This window comes from Olea europaea, unplaced genomic scaffold (genome assembly GCF_002742605.1).
Source record: "Olea europaea var. sylvestris unplaced genomic scaffold, O_europaea_v1 scaffold64, whole genome shotgun sequence".
Taxonomy (NCBI): domain Eukaryota; kingdom Viridiplantae; phylum Streptophyta; class Magnoliopsida; order Lamiales; family Oleaceae; genus Olea; species Olea europaea.
In genome coordinates, this window is record NW_019264767.1 from 365,894 (window position 1) to 389,397 (window position 23,504).

A 23,504-nucleotide genomic window follows, 5' to 3' on the forward strand; every position below is an offset into this window, starting at 1 on the left:
ATCCAATTGACACTTGAAAATAATGCAAGTGTCAAACAACGTGTAAAAAATCAGTGTACAAATAGTAAAGTTCAATCGGTAAGAACCTTGCTACATGTACACTATGGAGTACACTTTAATTTAAACATTTCCACGTGACATTACACTGTTGGACAGTTTATATTTAAAACAATTTTTCCATCCAATTGACACTTGACAACAATGTAAGTGTCAAACAACGTGCTAAAATCAGTGTACAAATTTAAAATTTCAATCGGTAAGAACCTTGCTACATGTACTCTATGGTGTACACTTTAGTTTACACATTGCCACATGACATTACCATGTTGGATAGTTTAAATTTAAAACAATTTTCCCATCCAATTGTCACTTAACAACAATGCAAGTATCAAACAACATGTTAAAATTGGTGTACAAATTGCAAAGTTAAATCGGTTTAATTTACAGTTTGTCACGTGACATTATCCTATTTTACAGTCTAAATTTCAAACAGTTTTCCAATCCAATTGACACTTGACAACAAAGCTATGTCGAACAACGTGTCAAAAATCAGTGTACAAATAGCAAAGTTCAATCGGAAAGGATCTTGCTACATGTACACTGGTGTACCACTTTCGTTTGTACTTTTCAATATGACAATACCCTGCTGGATAATTTAAATTTCAAACAGTTTTCCCATCCAATTGACACATGACAACAATGCAAGTGTCAAACAACGTGTCAAAAATCAGTGTACAAATAGCAAAGTTCAATCGGCATGAACCTTGCCACATGTACACTATGGTGTACACTTTAGTTTACACATTGCCACGTGACATTACCCTCTTGGACAGTTTAAATTTCAAACAATTTTTCCATCCAATTGACAATTGACAGCAATGCAAGTGCTAAATAACTTGTCAAAGTCAGTGTATAAATAGAAAAGTTTAATCGGTAAGAACCTTGCTACATGTATTGTATGATGTACACTTTAGTTTATACATTGCCACATGAAATTACCCTATTGGACAGTTTAAATTTCAAACAGCTTTTTCGTCTAATTGACACTAGAATACAAAGTGAGTGTCAAACAACGTGTGAAAAATCTGTGTACAAATAGCAAAGTTCAATCAGTAAGAACCTTGCTACATGTACACTATAGAGTACACTTTTGTTTTCACTTTGCTACGTGACATTACCCTGTTGGACAGTTTAAATTTTAAAGTGTTTTCCCATCCAATTGACACTTGACAATAATGCAAGTGTCAACCAACATGTTAAAATCAGCGTACAAATATCAAAGTTCAATCGATAAGAACCTTACTACATGTACACTATGGTGTACACTTTAGTTTATAGTTTGCCAGGGGATATCACCCTGTTGGAAAGGTTAAAATTCAAACAGCTTTCCAATCCAATTGACACTTGACAACAAAGCAAGGGTTAGTCAATGTGTCAAAAATAAGTGTACAAATAGCAAAGTTCAATCGAAAAGGGCCTTGCTACATGTACATTACGGTGTACACTTTAATTTAAACTTTATCACGTGACATTATCCTGTTGGACATTTTAAATTTCAAATAGTTTTTCCATCCAATTGACACTTAACAACAATGCAAGTGTCAAACAACGTGTCGAATATCAGTGTTCAAATAGCAAAGTTCAATCCGTAAGGACCTTGCCACATGTACACGATGGTATACACTTTAGTTTACACTTTGCCACGTGACATTACCCTGTTGGACAGTTTAAATTTCAAACAGTTTTCCAATCCAATTGATACCTTACAATAATGTATGTGTCAATCAATGTGTGAAAAATCTCCGTACAAATACCAAAGTTCAATCCGTAAGACCCTTGCTGCATGTACACTATGGATTACACATCAGTTTACACTTTGCCAAGTGACATTACCTTGTTGGACAATTTAAATTTCAAACTATTTTCTCATCCAATTAACACTTGACAACAATGCAAGTGTCAACCAACGTGTCAAAAATCAGTGTACAAATGACAAAGTTCAATTGGTAAGAACCTTGCTGCAAGTACACTATGGTATACACACTTTCATTTATACTTTGCCACGTGACATTACCCTGTTGGTCAATTTAAATTTCAAATTGTTTTTCATCCAATTGACACTTTACAACAATGCAAGTGTAAAAAAACGTGTCAAAAATTAGCGTACAAATAGCAAAGTTCAATCGGCAAGAACCTTGCTACATGTACACTATGGTGTGCACTTTAGTTTACACATTGCCACATGACATTATCCTGTTGAACAGTTTAAATTTCAAAAAAATTTCCCATCCAATTGGCACTTAATAATAATGCAAGTGTCAAGCAACGTGTTAAAATCATTGCACAAATAGCAAAGTTCAATCGGTAAGAACCTTGCTACATGTACACTATGGTGTGTACTTTAGTTTACAGTTTGCAATAGGACATTACCCTGTTGGACAATTTAAATTTCAAACAGTTTTCCAATCCAATTGACACTTGACAACAAAGCAAGTGTCGGACAATGTGTAAAAAATCAGTGTACAAATAGCAAAGTTCAATCGGAAAGGACCTTACTACATGTACACTACGGCGTACACTTTAATTTAAACTTTGCCACGTGACATTATCCAGTTGGACATTTTAAATTTCAATAGTTTTCCCATCCAATTGACACTTGGAAACATTGCAAGTGTCAAACAACGTGTCGAATATCGGTGTACAAATAGCAAAGTTAAATCAGTAAAGACCTTTCTACATGTACACTATGGTGTATATTTTAGTTTATACTTTACCACGTGACATTACCCTGTTGGACAGTTTAAATTTCAAACAACTTTTCCATCCAATTGACACTTGACAACAATGCAAGTGTCAAAAATTAGTATACAACTAGCAAAGTTCAATCGATAAGAATGTTGTTAAATGTACACTATGGTATACACTTTATATTACACATTGCCACATGACAATACCCTCCTGGACAGTTTAAATTTCAAACAATTTTAGCATCCAATTGACAATTGACAACTATGCAAGTGTCGAACAAGTTTTCAAAATCGGTGTACAAATAGCAAAGTTCAATCGATAAGAATGTTGCTACATTTACACTATGGTGTACACTTTTGTTTACACAATCACATGACATTACCCTGCTGGACAGTTAAATTTCAAATAGTTTTCCCATCCAATTGACATTTGACAACAACGCAAGTGTCAAACAACGTGTCAAAAATCAGTGTACAAGTAGCAAAGTTCAATCGGTATGAACCTTGCTACATGTACACTATGGTGTACACTTTAGTTTACACATTGCCACGTGACATTATCCTGTTGGACAGTTTAAATTTCAAACAGTTTTTCCATCCAACTGACAATTGAAAGCAATGCAAGTGTCAAACAACGTGTCAAAGTCAGTTTACAAATAGCAAAGTTCAATCGGCAAGAACCTTGCTACATGCACACTTTGGTGTAAACTTTAGTTTACAGTTTTACACGGGACACTACCTTGTTGGACAATTTACTTTTCAAAAAATTTTCCCATCCAATCGACACTTGACAACAAAGCAAGTGTGGAACACCGTGTCAAAAATCAGTGTACAAATAACAAAGTTCAATCGGTAAGGACCTTGCTACATGTACACTATGGCATACACGATAATTTACACTTTCCCACGTGACATTACCCTGTTGGACAATTTAAATTGCAAACAGTTTTCCAATCCAATTGACACTTGGCCAAAAAAAAGTGTCGAACAACGTGTTAAAATCAGTGTACAAATTGCAAAGTTCAATTGGTAAGAACCTTGTTATATTTACAGTATGGTGTACACTTTAGTTTACAGTTTGCCATGGGACATTACCCTATTGAACAGTTTAAATTTCTAGCAGTTTTCCAATCCAATTGATAGTTGATAGCAAAGCAAGTGTCGAACAACGTGTCAAAAATCAATGTACAAATAGCAAAGTTCAATCGGAAAGGGCCTCGCTACATGTACCCTACGGTGTACACTTTAATTTAAACTTTGCCACTTGACATTATCCTGTTGGACATTTTTAATTTCAAACTATTTTCCCATCCAATTGACAATAGACAACAATGCAAGTGTCAAACAACGTGTAAAAAATCAGTGTAAAAAAAGCAAAATTCAATTAGTAAGAACGTTGCTACAGGTACACTATGGTCTACACTTTAGTTTACACATTGCCACGTGACATTACCCTGTTGGACAGTTTAAATTTCTAACAGTTTTCACATCCAATTGACACTTGACAACCATGCAAGTGTCAAACAATGTGTCAAAATCAATGTACAAATAGCAAAGTTCATTCGGTAAGAACGTTGCTAAATGTACACTATGGTGCACACTTTAGTTTACACATTGTCACGTGACATTACCCTGCTAGACAGTTTAAATTTCAAACAATTTTTCCATCCAATTGATACTTGAAAACAATGCAAATGTCAAACAATGCGTCAAAAATCAGTATACAAATAGGAAAGTTCAATCGGTAAGAACTTTGCTACATGTACACTATGGAGTACACTTTAGTTTAGACATTGCCACGTGATATTACCCTGTTGGACAGTTTAAATTTAAAATATTTTTTCCATCCAATTGACACTTGACAACAATGCAAGTGTCGAACAACGTCCTAAAATTAGTGTACAAATTGCAAATTTCTATCGGTAAGAACCTTGCTACATGTACTCTATGGTGTACACTTTAGTTTGGAGTTTGCCACGTGACATTACCCTATTGGACAGTTAAAACTTCAAACTATTTTCAAATACAATTAACCATTGACAACAAAGCAAGTGTCGAACAACGTGTCAAAAATCAGGGTACAAATAATAAAGTTCAATTAGAAAGGGCCTTGCTACATGTACACTACAGCGTACACTTTAATTTAAACTTTGCCATGTGACATTATCCTGTTGGACATTTTAAATTTTAAACAGTTTTCCCATCCAACTGATAATAGACAACAATGCAAGTGTCAAACAACGTGTCAAAAATCAGTGTAAAAATAGCAAATTTCAATCAGTAAGAACGTTGCTATATGTACACTATGATGTACACTTTAGTTTACACATTGCCACGTGACATTACCCTGTTGGACAGTTTAAATTTCAAACAGTTTTCACTCCAATTGACACTTGACAACCATGCAAGTGTCAAACAATGTGTCAAAATCAATTTACAAATAACAAAGTTCAATCGGCAAGAACATTGCTAAATGTACTCTATGGTGTACACTTTAGTTTACACATTATCACGTGACATTACCCTGCTGGGCAGTTTAAATTTCAAATAGTTTTCCCATCCAGTTGACACTTGACAACAATGCAAGTGCCAAACAACGTGTCGAAAATCAGTGTACAAATAGTAAAGTTCAATCAGCAAGAACCTCGCTACATGTACACTATGGAGGACACTTTAGTTTAAACATTGCCACGTGACATTACCCTGCTGGACAATTTTAATTTAAAACAATTTTTCCACCCAATTGACACTTGACAACAATGCAAGTGTCAAACAACGTGCTAAAATCAGTATACAAATTGCAAGGTTCTATCGGTAAGAACCTTGCTACATGTACTCTATGGTGTACAGTTTAGTTTAGAGTTTGCCACGTGACATTACCCTATTGGACAGTTTAAATTTCAAGCTATTTTCCAATACAATTAACTGTTGACAACAAAGAAAGTGTCGAATAACGTGTCAAAAATCAGGGTACAAATAGCAAAGTTCAATCGGAAAGGACCTTGCGATATGTACACTACGGCGTACATTTTAATTTACACTTTGTCACGTGACATTATCCTGTTGGACAGTTTGAATTTCAAACAGTTTTCCAATCCAATTGACACTTGACAACAAACTAAGTGTCGAACAACGAGTCAAAAATTAGTGTACAAATAGCAAACTTCAATCGGAAAGGACCCTGCTACATGTACACTATGGCGTACACTTTAATTTACACTTTCCCACGTGACATTATCCAGTTGGATAGTTTAAATTTCAAATAGTTTTTCCATCCAATTGACACTTGACAAAAGTGCAAGTGTCAAACAGCGTGTCGAAAATCACTGTACAAATAGCAAAGTTCAATTAGTAAGGACCTTGCTACATGTACACTATGGTGTACACTTTAATTTAAACTTTGCCACGTGACATTACCCTATTGGACAATTTAAATTTCAAACAGTTTTTCCATCCGATTGACACTTGACAACAATACAAGTGTCAAACAACGTGTCAAAAATCAGTGTAAAAATAGCAATGTTCAATCGATAAGAACGTTGCTACATGTACACTATGGTGTACACTTTAATTTACACATTGCCACGTGACATTACCCCATTGGATAGTTTAAATTTCAAATAGTTTTCGCATCCAATTGACAATTGACAACTATGCAATTGTCAAACAACGTGTCAAATTTAGTGTACAAATAGCAAAGTTCAATCCATATGAATGTTGCTACATGTACACTATCATGTACACTTTAATTTACACATTGTTAAGTGACATTATCCTGCTGGACAGTTAAAATTTCAAACAGTTTGCCCATCCAATTGACACTTGATAACAATGTAAGTGTCAAACAACGTGTCGAAAATCAGTGTACAAATAGTAAAGTTCAATCAGCAAGAACCTCGCTACATGTACACTATGGAGGACACTTTAGTTTGAACATTGCCACGTGACATTACCCTGCTGGACAATTTTAATTTAAAACAATTTTTCCACCCAATTGACACTTGACAACAATGCAAGTGTCAAACAACGTGCTAAAATCAGTATACAAATTGCAAAGTTCAATCGGTAAGAACCTTGCTACATGTACTCTATGGTGTACAGTTTAGCTTAGAGTTTGCCACGTGACATTACCCTATTGGACAGTTTAAATTTCAAGCTATTTTCCAATACAATTAACTATTGACAACAAAGCAAGTGTCGAATAACGTGTCAAAAATCAGGGTACAAATAGCAAAGTTCAATCGGAAAGGACCTTGCGACATGTACACTACGGCGTACACTTTAATTTACACTTTGCCACGTGACATTATCCTGTTGGACAGTTTAAATTTCAAACAGTTTTCCAATCCAGTTGACACTTGACAACAAACTAAGTGTCGAACAACGAGTCAAAAATCAGTGTACAAAGAGCAAAGTTCAATCAGAAAGGACCCTGCTACATGTACACTATGGCGTACACTTTAATTTACACTTTGCCACGTGACATTATCCAGTGGGATAGTTTAAATTTCAAATAGTTTTTCCATCCAATTGACACTTGACAAAAGTGCAAGTGTCAAACAACGTGTCGAAAATCAGTGTACAAATAGCAAAGTTCAATCAGTAAGGACCTTGCTGCATGTACACTATGGTGTACACTTTAATTTAAACTTTGCCACGTGACATTACCCTATTAGACAGTTTAAATTTTAAATAGTTTTTCCATCCGATTGACAATTGACAACAATACAAGTGTCAAACAACGTGTCAAAAATCAGTATAAAAATAGCAAAGTTCAATCGATAAGAACGTTGCTACATGTACACTATGGTGTACACTTTAATTTACACATTGCCACGTGATATTACCCCGTTGGATAGTTTAAATTTCAAATAGTTTTCGCATCCAATTGACAATTGACAACTATGCAACTGTCAAACAATGTGTCAAATTTAGTGTACAAATAGCAAAGTTCAATCCATATGAATGTTGCTACATGTACACTATCATGTACACTTTAATTTACACATTGTTAAGTGACATTATCCTGCTGGACAGTTAAAATTTCAAACGGTTTTCCCATCCAATTGACACTTGATAACAATGCAAGTGTCAAACAACGTGTCAAAAATCAGTGTACAAATAGCAAAGTTTAATCGGTAAGAACCTTGCTACATGTACACTATGGAGTACACTTTTGTTTAAACATTGCCACATGACATTTCCTTGTTGGACAGTTTAAATTTCAAACAATTTTTCCATCCAATTAACACTTGACAACAATGTAAGTATCAAACAACGTGCTAAAGTCAGTGCACAAATTGCAAAGTTCAATCGGTAAGAACCTTGCTACATGTACTCTATGGTGTACACTTTAGTTTATAGTTTTCCGTGTGACATTACCCTAGTGGACAGTTTAAATTTCAAACAGTTTTCCAATACAATTAACACTTGACAACAAAGCAAGTGTCGAACTATGTGTCAAAAATCAGTGTACAAATAGCAAAGTTCAATCGGAAAGGACCTTGCGACACGTACACTACTGCGTACACTTTAATTTACACTTTGCCACGTGACATTATCCTGTTGGAAATTTTAAATTTCAAACAGTTTTCCAATCCAATTGACACTTGACAACAAACTACGTGTCGAACAACGAGTCAAAGATCAGCGTACAAATAGTAAAGTTCAATCGAAAAGGACCCTGCTACATGTACGCTATGGCGTACACTTTAATTTACACTTTGCCACATGACATTATCCAGTTGGATAGTTTAAATTTCAAATAGTTTTTCCATCCAATTGACACTTGACAGCAATGCAAGTGTCAAACAACGTGTCGAAAATCAGTGTACAAATAGCAAAGTTCAATTAGTAAGGACCTTGCTACATGTACACTATGGTGTACACTTTAATTTACACTTTGCCACGTGACATTACCCTATTATACAGTTTAAATTTCAAACAGTTTTCCCATCCAATTGACACTTGACAACAATGCACGTGTCAAACAACGTGTAAAAAATCAGTGTACAAATAGCAAAGTTCAATCGGTAAGAAACTTGCTACATGTACACTTCAGTTTACACATCTGGTGGATACGAAAGATAAAAAGGTACGAAGGTTTGAACAAGGGCTGAACTGGGATATAAGCATGATACTTATGTCCCATCGCTTCACCACATACCGTGAAATACTAGAAAGAGCTCATGCTATTTGGTACTAGAAGACTAGCGCCGAACAACATGGTCAACTATTCAATAAATCGGACAAAGGTAACATGGAAAAGAGGAAATGGAATGACCAGAACCAGACAGGGAAAGCATGAGTTTTTGCATTGACTCAACAAGATGCAGAGGAAAACTCTAATGTCATAGCAGGTACTCTACTGATAGCCAATACATCTGCTTATGTATTGTTTGATTCAGGAGCTACACACTCCTTTGCTTCAACAACTTTTATGGCTAAATCTAGTATTACCTATGATAAGTCGAAAGGTACATTAGAAGTTAGTATTCCTTCAGGCAACCCTTTGAATACTGATAGAATAGTCAAGTCAGTAAGTATCGAAGTTGAAGGAAAACCAATGGAAGCGAACATATACATGATAGAAATGAAGGATTTTGATGTAATACTAGGCATGGATTGGTTAGGCCACCATCCAATGTAAGGAAATGGAAGTATCATTTCAGAAACTAGGAGAGGAACCATTTTTCGTTCCTTGGAATGAAGACGAAACCCCTTATTCGACTAGTATCGACTTTACAAGCTAAGAAGATGTTGAAAAAAGAAACCTATCAAGGATATCTAGTAAGTATCTCAGGAGGGAAACAAGAGACGATAAGGGTTGAAGATGTACCTAGTACGGGAATTTGTAGATGTGTTTCCAGAAGATCTATCTGGTATTCCACCCGATAGACAAGTGGAATTCACCATAGACGTAATTCTCGGGACGGCACCAGTATCTAAGGCGCCATACCGAATGGCCCCAAAGGAACTACAAGAATTAAAGAAGCAGTTGCAAGAACTCCTAGATATGGGCTTCATACGACCAAGCGTATCTCCATGGGGTGCGCCGGTGTTATTTGTAAAGAAGAAAGATGGAATTCTTTATCCCCAACTTGGAATTCTAAATCCTTCCTCCTTGTATCTGCATAGCTCTTTTGTCGATCCTGTGCTGCCTTTATTCCTGCACGGATCTTATCGATTACCTCGACCATCCTTTCAACCATTTCTGGTCCCAAAACTCTCTTCTCTCCGACTTAATCCCAATGAACAGGGGATCTACATCTTCTACCATAGAGAGCTTCATATGGTGCCATTCCAATAGTTGCTTGGAAACTGTTATTATAAGCAAACTCTACTAGAGGTAAGTATGACTCCCAATTACCTCCTAGATCTAAAACACATGTTCTCAGCATGTCTTCTAAAGTTTGGATGGTCCTTCCAGACTGACCATCGGACTAAGGGTGATATGCTGTACTAAAGTTCAATTTTGTTCCCATAGCTCCTTGTAGACTTTTCCAAAATTTGGACGCGAACCTTGGGTCTTTGTCAGACACAATGGATACAGGTACATCGTATAATCTCACAACCTCTTTAATGTACAACTGTGTCAATTGGTCTAAACTGAATGTCATTTTCACTGGAAGAAAATGAGCTGACTTCGTTAGTCGATCCACTACTACCCATATAGCATTATTTCCTCTTGCTGACTTCGGAAATCCAACCACAAAGTCCATCGTGATATTTTCCCATTTCCATTCAGGTATATCTAGTGGATTTAACAATCCAGCTGGTTTTTGGCATTCTGCCTTAACCTGTTGACATACCATGCACTTCTACACGTACAACCCTATACTTCTTTGCATATTTCTCCACCAAAATGTATCTCAAAGATCTCGATACATTTTTGTACCACCGGGATGTGTGGTGTATGGGGTGGGATGAGCTTCTTTCAATATCTTATCTCTCAAGGCTTCATCCTTAGGCACGCAAATTCTTCCTCTAAATATCAGTGCCTGATCCTCAGCTACTCCAAAGTCCTTTTTCTTATCGGTACCAACTTCATTCTTAATCTTCTGGAAAAATGAGTCTTTATTTTATGCTTCTATAATTCGATCTCTAAGAGTAGGTCGAATTATTAAAGCTGCTAGATGAGCAGTGACTTGCTCTGGTGTGGTAACCACTTCGATCCGCAACTTTTCCAAGTCCTTGACTAACTCCACTTGAGAGGTGGGTAGTGACGTCAATTGTCCAATTGATTTTCTATTTAGAGCGTCGGCCACAGCATTAGCCTTACCCGGATGGTAGTGAATAGTGCAGTCATAATCGTTCACCAATTCCAACCATCGTCTTTGTCGCATATTCAATTCCTTCTATGTGAAGAAATACTTGAGACTTTTGTGATCTGTGTAGATATCACACTTCCGTCCATACAAGGAGTGTCGCCCTATCTTCAAAGCGTGTACTACCGCTGCAAGCTCTAAATCATGCATCGGGTAGCTCTGCTTATATTTCTTCAATTGTCTTGAAGCATAGGCTATCACTTTTCCATTCTGCATTAGTACACATCCCAATCCTCGCTTGGATACATTGCTGTATATAACAAACCCTTCCGTACCTTCAAGTATTGTTAATACAGGTGCTGATATCAACTTCTGCTTAAGTTCTTGGAAACTTTGTTCGCATTTTTTCGTCCACTGGAATTTTACTTCCTTCTTTGTAAGCTGTGTCATTGGTCCAGCTATTTTGGAGAATCTTTCTATGAATCTCCTATAATATCCAGCCAATCCTAGAAAACTCCATACCTCACCAGCATTTGTTGGTTCTTTCCAGTTGGTTACTACTTCTACTTTTGCTGGATCTACTTCAATCCCTTGGGCAGTAACTACATGTCCAAGAAATCCAACTCGTTCAAGCCAAAACTCGCACTTCTTGAATTTGGCATACAACTTCTCCTTGTGTAATACCTCTAAGGCTATTCTCAAGTGCTCTTTATGTTGCTCCTTACTCATAGAATATATCAGAATGTCATCGATGAAGACTATAACAAACTTATCCAAGTATTGATGAAACACTCGATTCATTAGGTCCATGAACACTACAGGTGCATTGGTTAGCCCGAACGGCATCACCGTAAACTCGTAGTGTCCATATCGAGTTCTAAAAGCTGTCTTAGGTATATCCTTTGTCTCTACTTTCAGTTGATGGTATCCTGATCGTAAATCGATCTTGGAAAATACCTTAGCTCCTTTCAATGATCTAACATATCCTCAATCCTCGGGAGTGAGTACTTATTCTTAATGGTTAATCGATTTATCTCCCTATAATCGATGCACATCCTCATGCTTCCATCTTTCTTCTTTACAAACAACACCGGCGCACACCATGGAGATACGCTTGGCCATATGAAGTCCATATCTATAATTTCTTTCAACTGCTTCTTTAATTCTTGTAGGTCCTTTGGGGCCATCGGTATGGCGCCTTAAATGCTGGTGCCGCCCCGAAAATTAGATCTATGGTGAATTTCACTTGTCAATCAGGTGGAATACCAGATAGATCTTTTGGAAACACATCTACGAATTCCCGTACTACTGGTATATCTTCAACCCTTATCGTCTCTTGTTTCCCTCCTGAGATACTTACTAGATATCCTTGACATGTTTCTTTTCTCAACATCTTCTCAGCTTGTAAAGCCAATACTAGTCGAATAAGGGGTTTCATCTTCATTCCAAGGAACAAAAATGGTTCCTCTCCTGGTTTCTAAAATGATACTTCCATTTCTTTACATCGGATGGTGGTGTAATTACAACCTAACCAATCGATGCCTAGTATTACATCGAAATCCTTCATTTCTATCATGTGTAGGTTCGCTTCCTTTGGTTTTCCCTCAACTTCGATACTTAATGACTTGGCTATTCTATCAGTATTCAAAAGGTTACCCGAAGGAATACTAACATCTAATGTACCTTCCGACTTATCACAGGTAATACTAGATTTAGCCATAAAAGTTGTTGAAGCAAAGGAGTGTGTAGCTCCTGAATCAAACAATACATAAGCAGGTGTATTGGCTATCAGTAGAGTACCTGTTATGACATTAGAGTTTTCCTCTGCATCCTGTTGAGTCAATGCAAAAACTCATGCTTTCCCTTTCTAGTTCTGGTCGTTGTTATCATCCTTCTTCTGGGTATGTGTGGGACAATCCCTAATGATATGTACTGGCTTGCCACATTGAAAATAGATATTTTTCCCTTGTAAGCACTTGCCATGATGTGTCCTTCCACACTTAGAACAGGGCGCAATAATCGGCACAATGCTTTTGCTGGCATTGGCTCCGCCATTAGCTTTCTTGTTCTGCCACTTGCCTTTTCCCTTGTCCTGGCCATTCCATTTCCTCTTTCCCATGTTACCATTGTCCAGTTGATTGAACAGTTGACCATGTTGTTCGGCGCTAGTCTTCTGGTACCAAATAGCATGAGCTCTTTCCAGCATTTCACGGTATGTGGTGAAGCGTGGGACATAAGTATCATGCTTATATCCGAGTTCAGCCCTTGTTCAAACCTTCGTACCTTCTTATCTTTCGTATCCACCAGATGTGGAGCATACCTTGAAAATTGATCAAACTTCCTCTCATACTCAGTCAGGGACATAGTCTTTTGCTCCAGTTGGAGGAATTCACTTTCTTTGTAATCCCTCAAGGACTGGGAAAGTACTTGTCCATTACATCCCCTTTAAATTGCTCCCAAGTCAATTTTGCTTGTTGCTCAGGGGTCCTTGTCCTACACATTGAGTCCCACCAGTGACTTGCATCACCGGAGAACATGAACTCAGTACACTGGACTTTTTGAGAGTCTGTGTACCCTATAAATCGGAATATACGCTCCAACTTGCGAAGCCACTCCTTGGCTGCAAGTGGATCAGTTGCTCCGTTGAAGGTAAAGGGCTTGTGCCTTCGAAATTGCTCGACCACTGAAGCATGATTTGGAACATTAGGAGCTAGTGGTAGGGGTTGAGCTTGGTTCGGGTTTTGCCTACCTCGGTCTCGAACCGGTCGGAGGAAGTCTCTTGTCAAGTTTTGGTTTGCGCGGGCCATTTCCTTTAGACAAAACATATGGTTCTTATTAGTTTCATTCTTCAAATACTAAAGCAAAGAAGATAGTATTTTATTTCTTGACATAAGGGAAGCTATTGCAAGGATTTTAATCTAATCCCTATAAGTTCTATGGATCTTTTTTGGTGGAGCTTCATCTTCGGAGGAGTCTTCCGCCTCAGGTCTGGACTCTATGTCCATCTCAACCTGTGGCTCAGGCTCAAGATCATTCTCTAAATCATCCTCGAGTTCTTCTTCGGGATCTTCTTCCTTAGCCAAAGGTTCCTCCTCAGGCTCCTCATGGATTACATCATCCCACAAATCAATCAGGGCATGGCAATACCTCTCAAACTCGAACAGGTTTGGGTTGCCTTCTAACATCTCATCTATAATTGTGACTCCCATATCTCCCCATTGAGGTGGGAGGGAGTGTGTGAGGTTATTTATGGCCTCAATATGCGTGATCTCCATTCCAGCATTAACCGCCGTCATGCATCTCTCATAGATGTCATACACATGTTCGCTAAGCGGTTGGGTCAGATCAGTTACATAGTTTTCATAGGAATGGATAGCAATTCTACGGTTCAATGCTTCTCTATATGCCCTAGCCATTCTACGAGCCATATTTGTTGCATTTTCACATACATCATTCTTTTTCTTTGCTTAAAGAAAACATGCAAATATTGAAACTTTCATATCATGCAATTTCCTTTAAGCCCTTAGCTTTTGCCCAAGTCCATTATATATCTTTAAATAACACATCTCTAAATCATATCAAAGCATCATAACATAAACATAATCATTAACTTTAAACATGAACATACCTGGGCCATAGGATGAGATTGATGGATGGATGGACGATGCCATTGAATACCTTAAACTTTTCATTTTCCTTTTGTTTTTAAAAAAAAATACTTGGTCTACAAAACCGGCTAAACCTTACTCTGATACCACGATGTAACGCCCTAACCCCTAGTGGACCGAAACGCTACTTACTTTACTTAGCTTAACCGGTGGTTTAGTAACAAGTGTATACGTTTTAGCGAAAGCTTACATCCTCGGATAATAATTTAAATAACAATACTTCAAATACTTTAAACAAAAACACTGAATCATTTTTTAAAACAACAAAATGTAATTTATTTGAAGAAAACATAACTCGTTCTCGCATTCTGCGTTATTCAAAACTTTAAAGAAATAACATTGGAAAACATTTCATAAAAATAAATCCAAATCACTTATTTACTGGATTTCCATGGGCTCGTTGCATCACTCTCCTTCTTCTCCTCCATCCATGCCCGAGTTAGATTTCCTTCAATCTGTAGAGATGGGATTAAACCCGTGAGTTGAAAAACTCAATAGGTGTCATAGGTGCATTCGTGATCAAGCTATACATTTCAAAACATTAACTTTATAAATTTTCATACATGTCGTACCCGGAGGCACCATTTGACATGAAGGGGTATGCCGTACCCGAGGGCACCATTTGACATACGAACATTTCTACAACATAGAGGGGTATGCCGTACCGGAGTACCATTTGACATACAACCATTAACATAGAGGGATATGCCGTACCGGAGTAACATTTGACATACAAACATTAACATGAATTGAAACTTATAACTTAACACGATTAAACACATTGCACCTCTACCTACCTTGATTGATGCTTTTGAAACTTTGAAAACTTGGATTGAAAACTTCGATGAAACTTGGACGTTGAAAGAAATGCACTCCTTGGATGTTTGAAAACCATTGAGAATTGATGCTTGAAGACACTTCTTAAACTTCTAGGAAAAATAGTTTTCCTCCCTCTCTTTTTTCTCTTTTGGAAACTCTTTCTTTAGTATGCAAAAGCTCTTGCTTTTGGTGTGAGAAAAAATAAGTGAAATGAGTTCTCTATTTATAGGGAAATATCCCATAACTTAAAGCAAATGAAGGGTTAAATTTCATTTAAGAGAGAAAACATGGGTGCCATTTAAGTTTGAGGTTAAATGCTTCAATTTAGTGGGGTTTTTATTGCCAAAAATGTGGGTAGCCCTTTGAGAAATTAATTGACGAAAATAAATATTTAAATTCTAGAGAAAAACGAGAATTTTTATTTCAGGCAGTTTCGGTCGACCGGTTGTAGTCCGATTGACACTACACAACCTTCAGTTTTTCTATCATAACTTCTTCTCCCGATATCCGATTGAGGTAATTCAAAGTTCGTTGGAAAGCTAACTCAAAGAGCTACAACTTTTATTTATTGAATGTTTCCTATGTCGAAACTGGGTCTCAAATGATACTAAAAATCTGAAGTATACTTTAGTCATCCAATATTCATGTCTTAGTGCCACTAAGGTGTCTAGAATTATTTGGGGTTCTGCAATTAACACTGGACAACAATGCTAGTGTCAAACAACTTGTCAAAAATCATTGTACAAATAGCAAAGTTCAATCGATAAGAACCTTGCTACATATGCGCTATGGTGTACACTTTATTTTACACTTTGCCACGTGACATTACCCCATTGGATAGTTTAAATTTCAAATAGTTTTCCCATCCAGTTGACACTTGACAACAATGCAAGTTTCAAACAATGTGAAATCAGCGTACAAATAGAAAAGTTCAATCGGTAAGAACCTTTCTACATGTACACTATGGTGTACACTTTAGTTTACACAGTGCCACATAACATTATCCTATTGGTAAGTTTAAATTTCTATCAATTTTCCCATCCAGTTGACACTTGACAATAGTGCAAGTGTCAAACAATGTGTCAAAAATCAGTGTACAAGTAGCAAAGTTCAATCAATAAGAACTATGCTACATGTACACTGTGGTGTACACACTTTAGCTCACACTTTGGCATGTGACATTATCCTACTGGACAGTTTAAATTTCAAACAGTTTTCCCATCCAATTAACACTTGACAAAAATGCAAGTGTCGAACAACGCGTCAAAAATTAGTTTAAAAATAGCAAAGTTCAATTGGAAAGAACGATGCAACAAGTACACTATTGTGTACAATTTAATTTACACTTTGTAAACTGGCATTACTCTCTTGGACAATTTAAATTTCAAACGGTTTCCCATCCAATTGACACTTGACAACAATGCGAGTGTCAAACATCGTGTCAAAAATCAGTGTACAAATAGCAAAGTTCAATCGATAAGAACCTTGCTACAAGTACACTATGTTGTACACTTTAGTTTACACTTTGCCACGTGACATTACCCTATTAGACAGTTTAAATTTCAAATAGGCTTCCCATCCAATTGACACTGGACAACAATGCAAGTGTCAAACAACGTGTCAAGAATCAGTGTACAAATAGCAAAGTTCAATTAGTAAGAACCTTGCTACATGTACACAATGGTGTACACTTTAGTTTATACTATACTACGCGACATTAGCCTGCTAGACAGTTTAAATTTCAAACTGTCTTCCCATCCAATCGACACTTGACAACAAAGCGAGTGTCAAACAACGTGTCAAAAATTAATGTACAAATAGCAAAGTTCAATCATTAAGAACCATGCCACAAGTATACTACTTTGTACACTTTAGTTTACACTTTGCCACGTGACATTACCCTATTAGACAGTTTAAATTTCAAATAGGTTTCCCATCCAATTAACACTAGACAACAATGCAAGTGTCAAACAACTTGTCAAAAATCAGTGTACAAATAGCAAAGTTCAATCAATAAGAACCTTGCTACATGTACACTATGGTGTACACTTTAGTTTACACTTTGCCACGTGACATTACCCTATTGGATTTCAAACAGTTTTCCCATCCATTTGATACTTGACAACAATTCAAGTGTCAAACAACATGTCAAAAATTAGTGTACAAATAGCAAAGTTCAATCGGTAAGAACCTTTCTACATGTACACTATGGTGTACACTTTAGTTTACACTTTACCACGTGACATTACCCTGTTGGACAGTTTAAATTTCAATCATTTTTCACATCCAATTGACACTTGACAACAATGCAAGTGTCAAACAACGTGTCAAAAATCAGTGTACAAATAACAAAGTTCAATCGGTAAGAACTTTGCTACATGTATACTTTGGTGTACACACTTTAGTTTACAATTTGGCACGTGATATTACCCTGTTGGATAGTTTAAATTTAAAAGAGTTTTCCTATCCAATTGACACTTGACAATAATGCAAGTGTCAAAAAATGTGTCGAATATTAGTGCACAAATTGCAAAGTTCAATCAGTAAAAACCTTGCTACATGTACACTATGGTGTACACACTTTAGTTTACACTTTACCACGTGACATTACCATGTTGGATAGTTTAAATTTCAACCAGTTTTCCTATCTAATTGAGACTTGACAACAATGCAAGTTTCAAACAACGTGGCAAAAATCAGAGTACAAATAACAAAGTTCAGTCGGTAAGGACCATGCTACATGTACACTATGGTGTACATTTTGGTTTACGCTTTGCCACGTGACATTACCCTACTAGAAAATTTTTATTTCAAACTGTTTTTCCACCCAATTGACACATGACAACAATGCAAGTGTCAAACAACGTGCAAAAAATCAGTGTACAAATATCAAAGTTCAATCGGTAAGAACGATGCAACAAGTACACTATTATGTACACTTAAATTTTCACTTTGCAACGTGACATTACCCTATTAGAAAATTTAAATGTCAAATAGTTTCCCATTGAAAAGGTTAGCTAAATATTGGAGATTGGCTTGATAAGAAATGGAATATCGAAAAGGTCGGAAATCGGTATCGACAAAAGTTCAAGCTTTCTATTCGGTTGATCGAGACCACCTTAAACCCTAGATAGGTAATTGACATATTTGGGACATGATACATAAAGGAACATGATCATGATGCGATAATATATGTCTCATATGACATTATAAATATCGAGGTGCGATTTGATGAAATCGGTCGAGAATGGGGTGTCAATCAGGTAAGTAATTAAATGAACAATTGAGGAATTAGCTCTATAAAATATTTTGGGATCTTAGGGAAAGTGAAATGGATTGTAAACATATTAACATAAGCCCAGGACACTTGATTTATACCTGCAAAGATAGATATAAAATTAGATTTTTTACTAGTGACCACCTCATGCTTTTAATATTTATCATTTTAACACCCAATTCCTTTAACCTTAAGGCATCAATCTCCTGTCCTACTCCTTAAGAACTTATTATAGGATGAATATATATCTTATAATCATAAATGGATCCAAATATAATGGTTGAAAATCAAGTATGGCTATAATGAAGACACGTCGTGCTTGGCACCTCATGCTTGGGATAGTTGTCATTTTAACACTCAATCCCTTCATCCTTAAGATATATAGCACGTCTCCTACCTCATTTTATTTAATATAGATAGATATATATATCTTATAAATCAATTTAAGTTAAATAGTCCAAGAGAAAAGTCAAATATAGTAGGAAAAGACCACCTCATGCTAAACACTTGGCCGCACCCCACATTTTCTTAATCCTTAAGGAAGAGTCACGTCTCCAGCATCTTGAAGACTTTATATACACCTCCTAACAACATGTTTAGTCTTACAAATTATCCCCAATTGAGCACCGATTGAAAGAGAAAGCAAAAAGGAAAAGAGAGAAGTAGAAACAGGGAGCTGAAATTGAATTTTTGGATAGGTGAGTTTAGCCCACGGTTTTGAAGTTTTTCTTTAGTTCTTTTGCTTGTTTTATAATATGTTTAAACTATAAACTTACTTGAGGCTAAGTATAAGGGTTTTTTATGATGGCAAAAGAGAGGGGTAATTGAGTACAAGAACCTGAAAGAAACCAACAGGAATAGAGATGTGTTGATTGATGAATTTGGATGCTTTAAACTTTGATTTTGGATAATACTGAAGATATAACTTGTATCTATGTAAATGAATGTTGTTATATGGGATTTATAAGGATATAAATGGTCTTCTAATATCCTGGAATCTGTTTGATGACATGCTAATAAAATGGAAACCGAAAGCTGTCACAATGAAAACTGCCTGATTTTGATGTCGTGGAAATGGACTATTTTGATGCTGAGAACACTTTATTTGTCACGACTTTAGAGCATTATTACCTTCACATAAATGTTATAGAAACGTGGTAAAAATTTGGGAGTCATTGGATCTGGATAAGGGGGTGAAAACGGATTGGAAAAGTAGTTGGATGGTGATGAAACCTGAAAAACAGGTTCTGTCCATTTATGTGTTTAATATGATTTCAACCTTTACATGTAAATTAATTATCTCTTGGGCTTAGAAAATAGATTCTAAGGAATATTAGGCTGTTGACAACAATTGGATGACGTTGATGTTGGTAATTGGACTCGAGGAAAAATGAGGCTTATGGGACGAGATTGTAATGCCGTTAGTAACTTGAATACTGAATTCCTTTAAATTTTTTTGACGTGAATGGAAGTATTTTGTGTGTGTTAAGGCTATTAAATGGAGGATTGTCTTTAATATTAATTGGTAATACAGGTGATTTTCCAACGTTGAGTGAAAAAACAAAGTGATATAATCTCCGTAAGAGCTTGTGCACACACAAGGGCAAAAAGGTAAGTAAAAATCCATTTGCAACTATGATGCAAGAACCTAGCATTTGTAGTATAGTGATGTTAGGATATTTTCATACTTTGATAAGAAAGCTCGTTGTACCCTATATGATGATTATGATCATTGAGTATGCGGTTGCAAAATACATTGACATCAACTTCCATTAAGCATGTCATTCATGAGCATTTTCGTTGGCATGCACAACATATGATCATGGTTGAAAACTTTACATGCGAAACATGATTTCAAAGTAAGTTTTCTTTATAAATGTTTTATTGACCACTACTAGGGCATCGAGGCATGTGAGGCATGCTTATGTGATATGTTTGGCATCGCGGGTGATACTTCCTGGGTGATTGCAAAGGTAGACAGCGGATGGGCCTTTGGTGATCACGGGAGGGCGGACCACTCGACTATGCCCTTGTTATGATTATTGGCGCTGCCGAGTGGGAGACTTCTTGGGTGATCATAGGGGTAGTTAGGGGATGGGCCTCTAGCGATCACGAGAGGATGGTCCACTCGTCGGTGTCAATTTCATATTGGCCACTTGATTATTGATATTGATATTATGCAGAGCTCTATCCGGTGCATAGTTGGTGGGTCAAGGGCCCAATGAAATGAAATATTTCAAATGAATTTTGAGTCGACTTTGATGAATATTGGAATATGATGCATCTTTAGCATGATGTTTAAAGTAAATGACATGATGTCACATATCCTTGTTACTCATACTCATGACATGCATGATTCTTGCTTACTAAGCATTGGCTTATGTAGTTCTTGCATTGTAGGTGAGCATGGAACTATGTAGAGGGCACGGCTAGCTGTGGAACTCTTACGGGATTCCAAAGATCAATGTACATGGATGACGACCTGTAGGGTTATTTTGTGGGCTATTGTTTTGAGCTTACACTCTATTGTGTCGTATTTTGGGGGTCCTGTCTTGTATAACTTTTGAAATGGCCTATAGATGTGTTTATAACCTTAGAACATACGTGTTGGATTATGGTTATATGATCGTTGATTTTTATATAATATATGATCATCACAGGTGATTTGAAGTTAACAAATAGGGACATAATTGTGCAAATGCTCGTTTCATTTTATTAAAAAAAAAGTATATCTAAATTTTATGTCTAGATCGAGTTACCAATATCATTTCGACATATGAATTAGTATGGTTATTTGTATATATTTGGGGTGTGAGAGAGAGTGGTATCAGAGCAAGGTTATAATTCTGTAGACTATCCATGTACATGATATCGGAGTACGAAAAAGCACAGCTAAGCCTGTAAGTTTTATTTGTCGCATTATTTTTGCATATTTCATGAATGATATTGGCCAACCTTTATTTGCAACCATGGTGAGAACCAAAGATGCTAGTAGTAGTAGATCTAGAACTCCAGGGTAAGAGGCATCTGTTCAAGATGACAGTCGGGATGTTGATATTAAGACTAACGGAACTAGTTGAGCGACAATCTCAACAAATTCAGCAATTAATACAACGAGGAGAAAGGGGAGAACATCAAAGGGCTGAATTCATACAACCACAACAAAGGGCTAAACATTTTGAGGCAGTTGGGGAAAGATTTAGAAAACTAAACCCTCCAATATTTGAGGATGCATTAGACCCAACAGCTGTAGAGGATTGGTTGAGAACTTTGGAGAATATGTTCAGGTATACGAGAGTTTCGGAAGTAGAAAAAGTAGAGTGTGCATCCTTTATGCTACGAGGTAGTGTTAGACACTGGTGGGATACGATGAGTAGTATTGAAGATGTAAATACCATGACTTAGGATAGATTTAAAGAGTTATACCGTAATAAATATTTTACAGCCCCAGTTCGAGCCATGAAGATGAATGAATTTATACAGCTAAGACAAGGAGGGATGACAGTGGGGGAGTATATTCGTAAATTTGAACAACTATCTAGGTTTCCAACCCACATGATTAATACTGATGCATTAAAAGTAGAAAGGTTTCTTGAGGGGTTAAGACCAGAACTATATAGAGATGTAATTATGGTAGGAATCCAAGATGTTTCATATTCTCAAATTGCAGAGAGAGCATTAGTTGCTGAACAAGCTGAACAAAGAATTAGTCGTGCTCAAGAGGCTCGACGACAGTTTAGGCAAGGTCAAGGACAGCGTTGGCCTAGAAATGATAAGAAAAGAACTTTCCAAGGACAGATTCAGAAACCTAAGTTTCAACCGAGAGAAGGACAACAACATTGGGATCAGGGCAAACGTCTGAGGATAGATCAAGGAAAAGCCTTAATAGCACAACCATCTTGCCCTAGATGTGGTGGATAGCATACTGAAGCATGTCCTATAGAGACTGGGACATGTTATATTTGTGGAAAGGTGGGACATCTTGCTAGAGCATGCCCAGGTAATCCAAATCATCCTATAGAGCAGAAGAAGGTACCAGCTAGAGTGTTTACCATTACTAGATCCGATGCTGAGGCAAATCCATCAGTTGTAACAGGTAAATTTTATATCTTTTGCATTCCAGCACTTGTACTACTTGATTCTGGAGCTACACATTCATTTGTTTCTACCGAGTATGTGAGAAGGCTGGGTAGGACACCTGATATACATGAGCTTAGTTATAGTGTAACTATTCCACCTGGAGATGTACAACAAACCAATCTAATTGTAAGAGCATGTACGATCCTTACAGAAAATCGAGAGTTCTATGCAAATTTAATTGTGTTAGATATGAAAGATTACGATATAATTTTGGGTATGGATTGGCTGTCAAGATATCAAGCTACTATAGACTGTAAGAGAAAGTCAGTAACCTTTCAATTTTTAGGGATTAAACCATTTACATGCATTGGGATCGAAAAAGGTTTTAGAGTTCCAATCATATCGGTATTGAAAGCACAAAGGTTACTAGATAGGGGGTGTGTAGGGTATTTGGTGAGTATTATGGCTATGGAAGCACAACACAATCCGAATCTTAAGAATTTCCAGAGGTATTTCTTGATGATTTACCTGGGGTACCACTAGATTGTGAGATAGAGTTTGTAATTGATTTAATTCCAGGAACATCTCCAATTTCCAAGACTCCATATAGAATGGCCCCAACTGAATTGAAAGAGTTGAAGTTACA

General features: G+C 36.7%; 1 protein-coding gene and 1 long non-coding RNA gene across 2 annotated transcripts; both read left to right on the plus strand.

The window, feature by feature from the left end:
• Positions 1–20,292: 20,292 nt before the first annotated feature.
• LOC111390024 lies at positions 20,293–21,381 on the plus strand. Its single transcript, XR_002701840.1, has 2 exons — positions 20,293–20,389; positions 21,179–21,381. It is a non-coding gene; the product is annotated as an uncharacterized LOC111390024 (long non-coding RNA).
• A 433-nt stretch (positions 21,382–21,814) lies between these two features.
• On the plus strand, positions 21,815–23,401 carry LOC111390021. Its single transcript, XM_023015012.1, has 3 exons — positions 21,815–22,121; positions 22,224–22,691; positions 22,779–23,401. The coding sequence occupies exons 1-3, from the start codon at positions 21,815–21,817 to the stop codon at positions 23,399–23,401; spliced, it is 1,398 nt and encodes a 465-aa protein (XP_022870780.1).
• Positions 23,402–23,504: the final 103 nt, after the last annotated feature.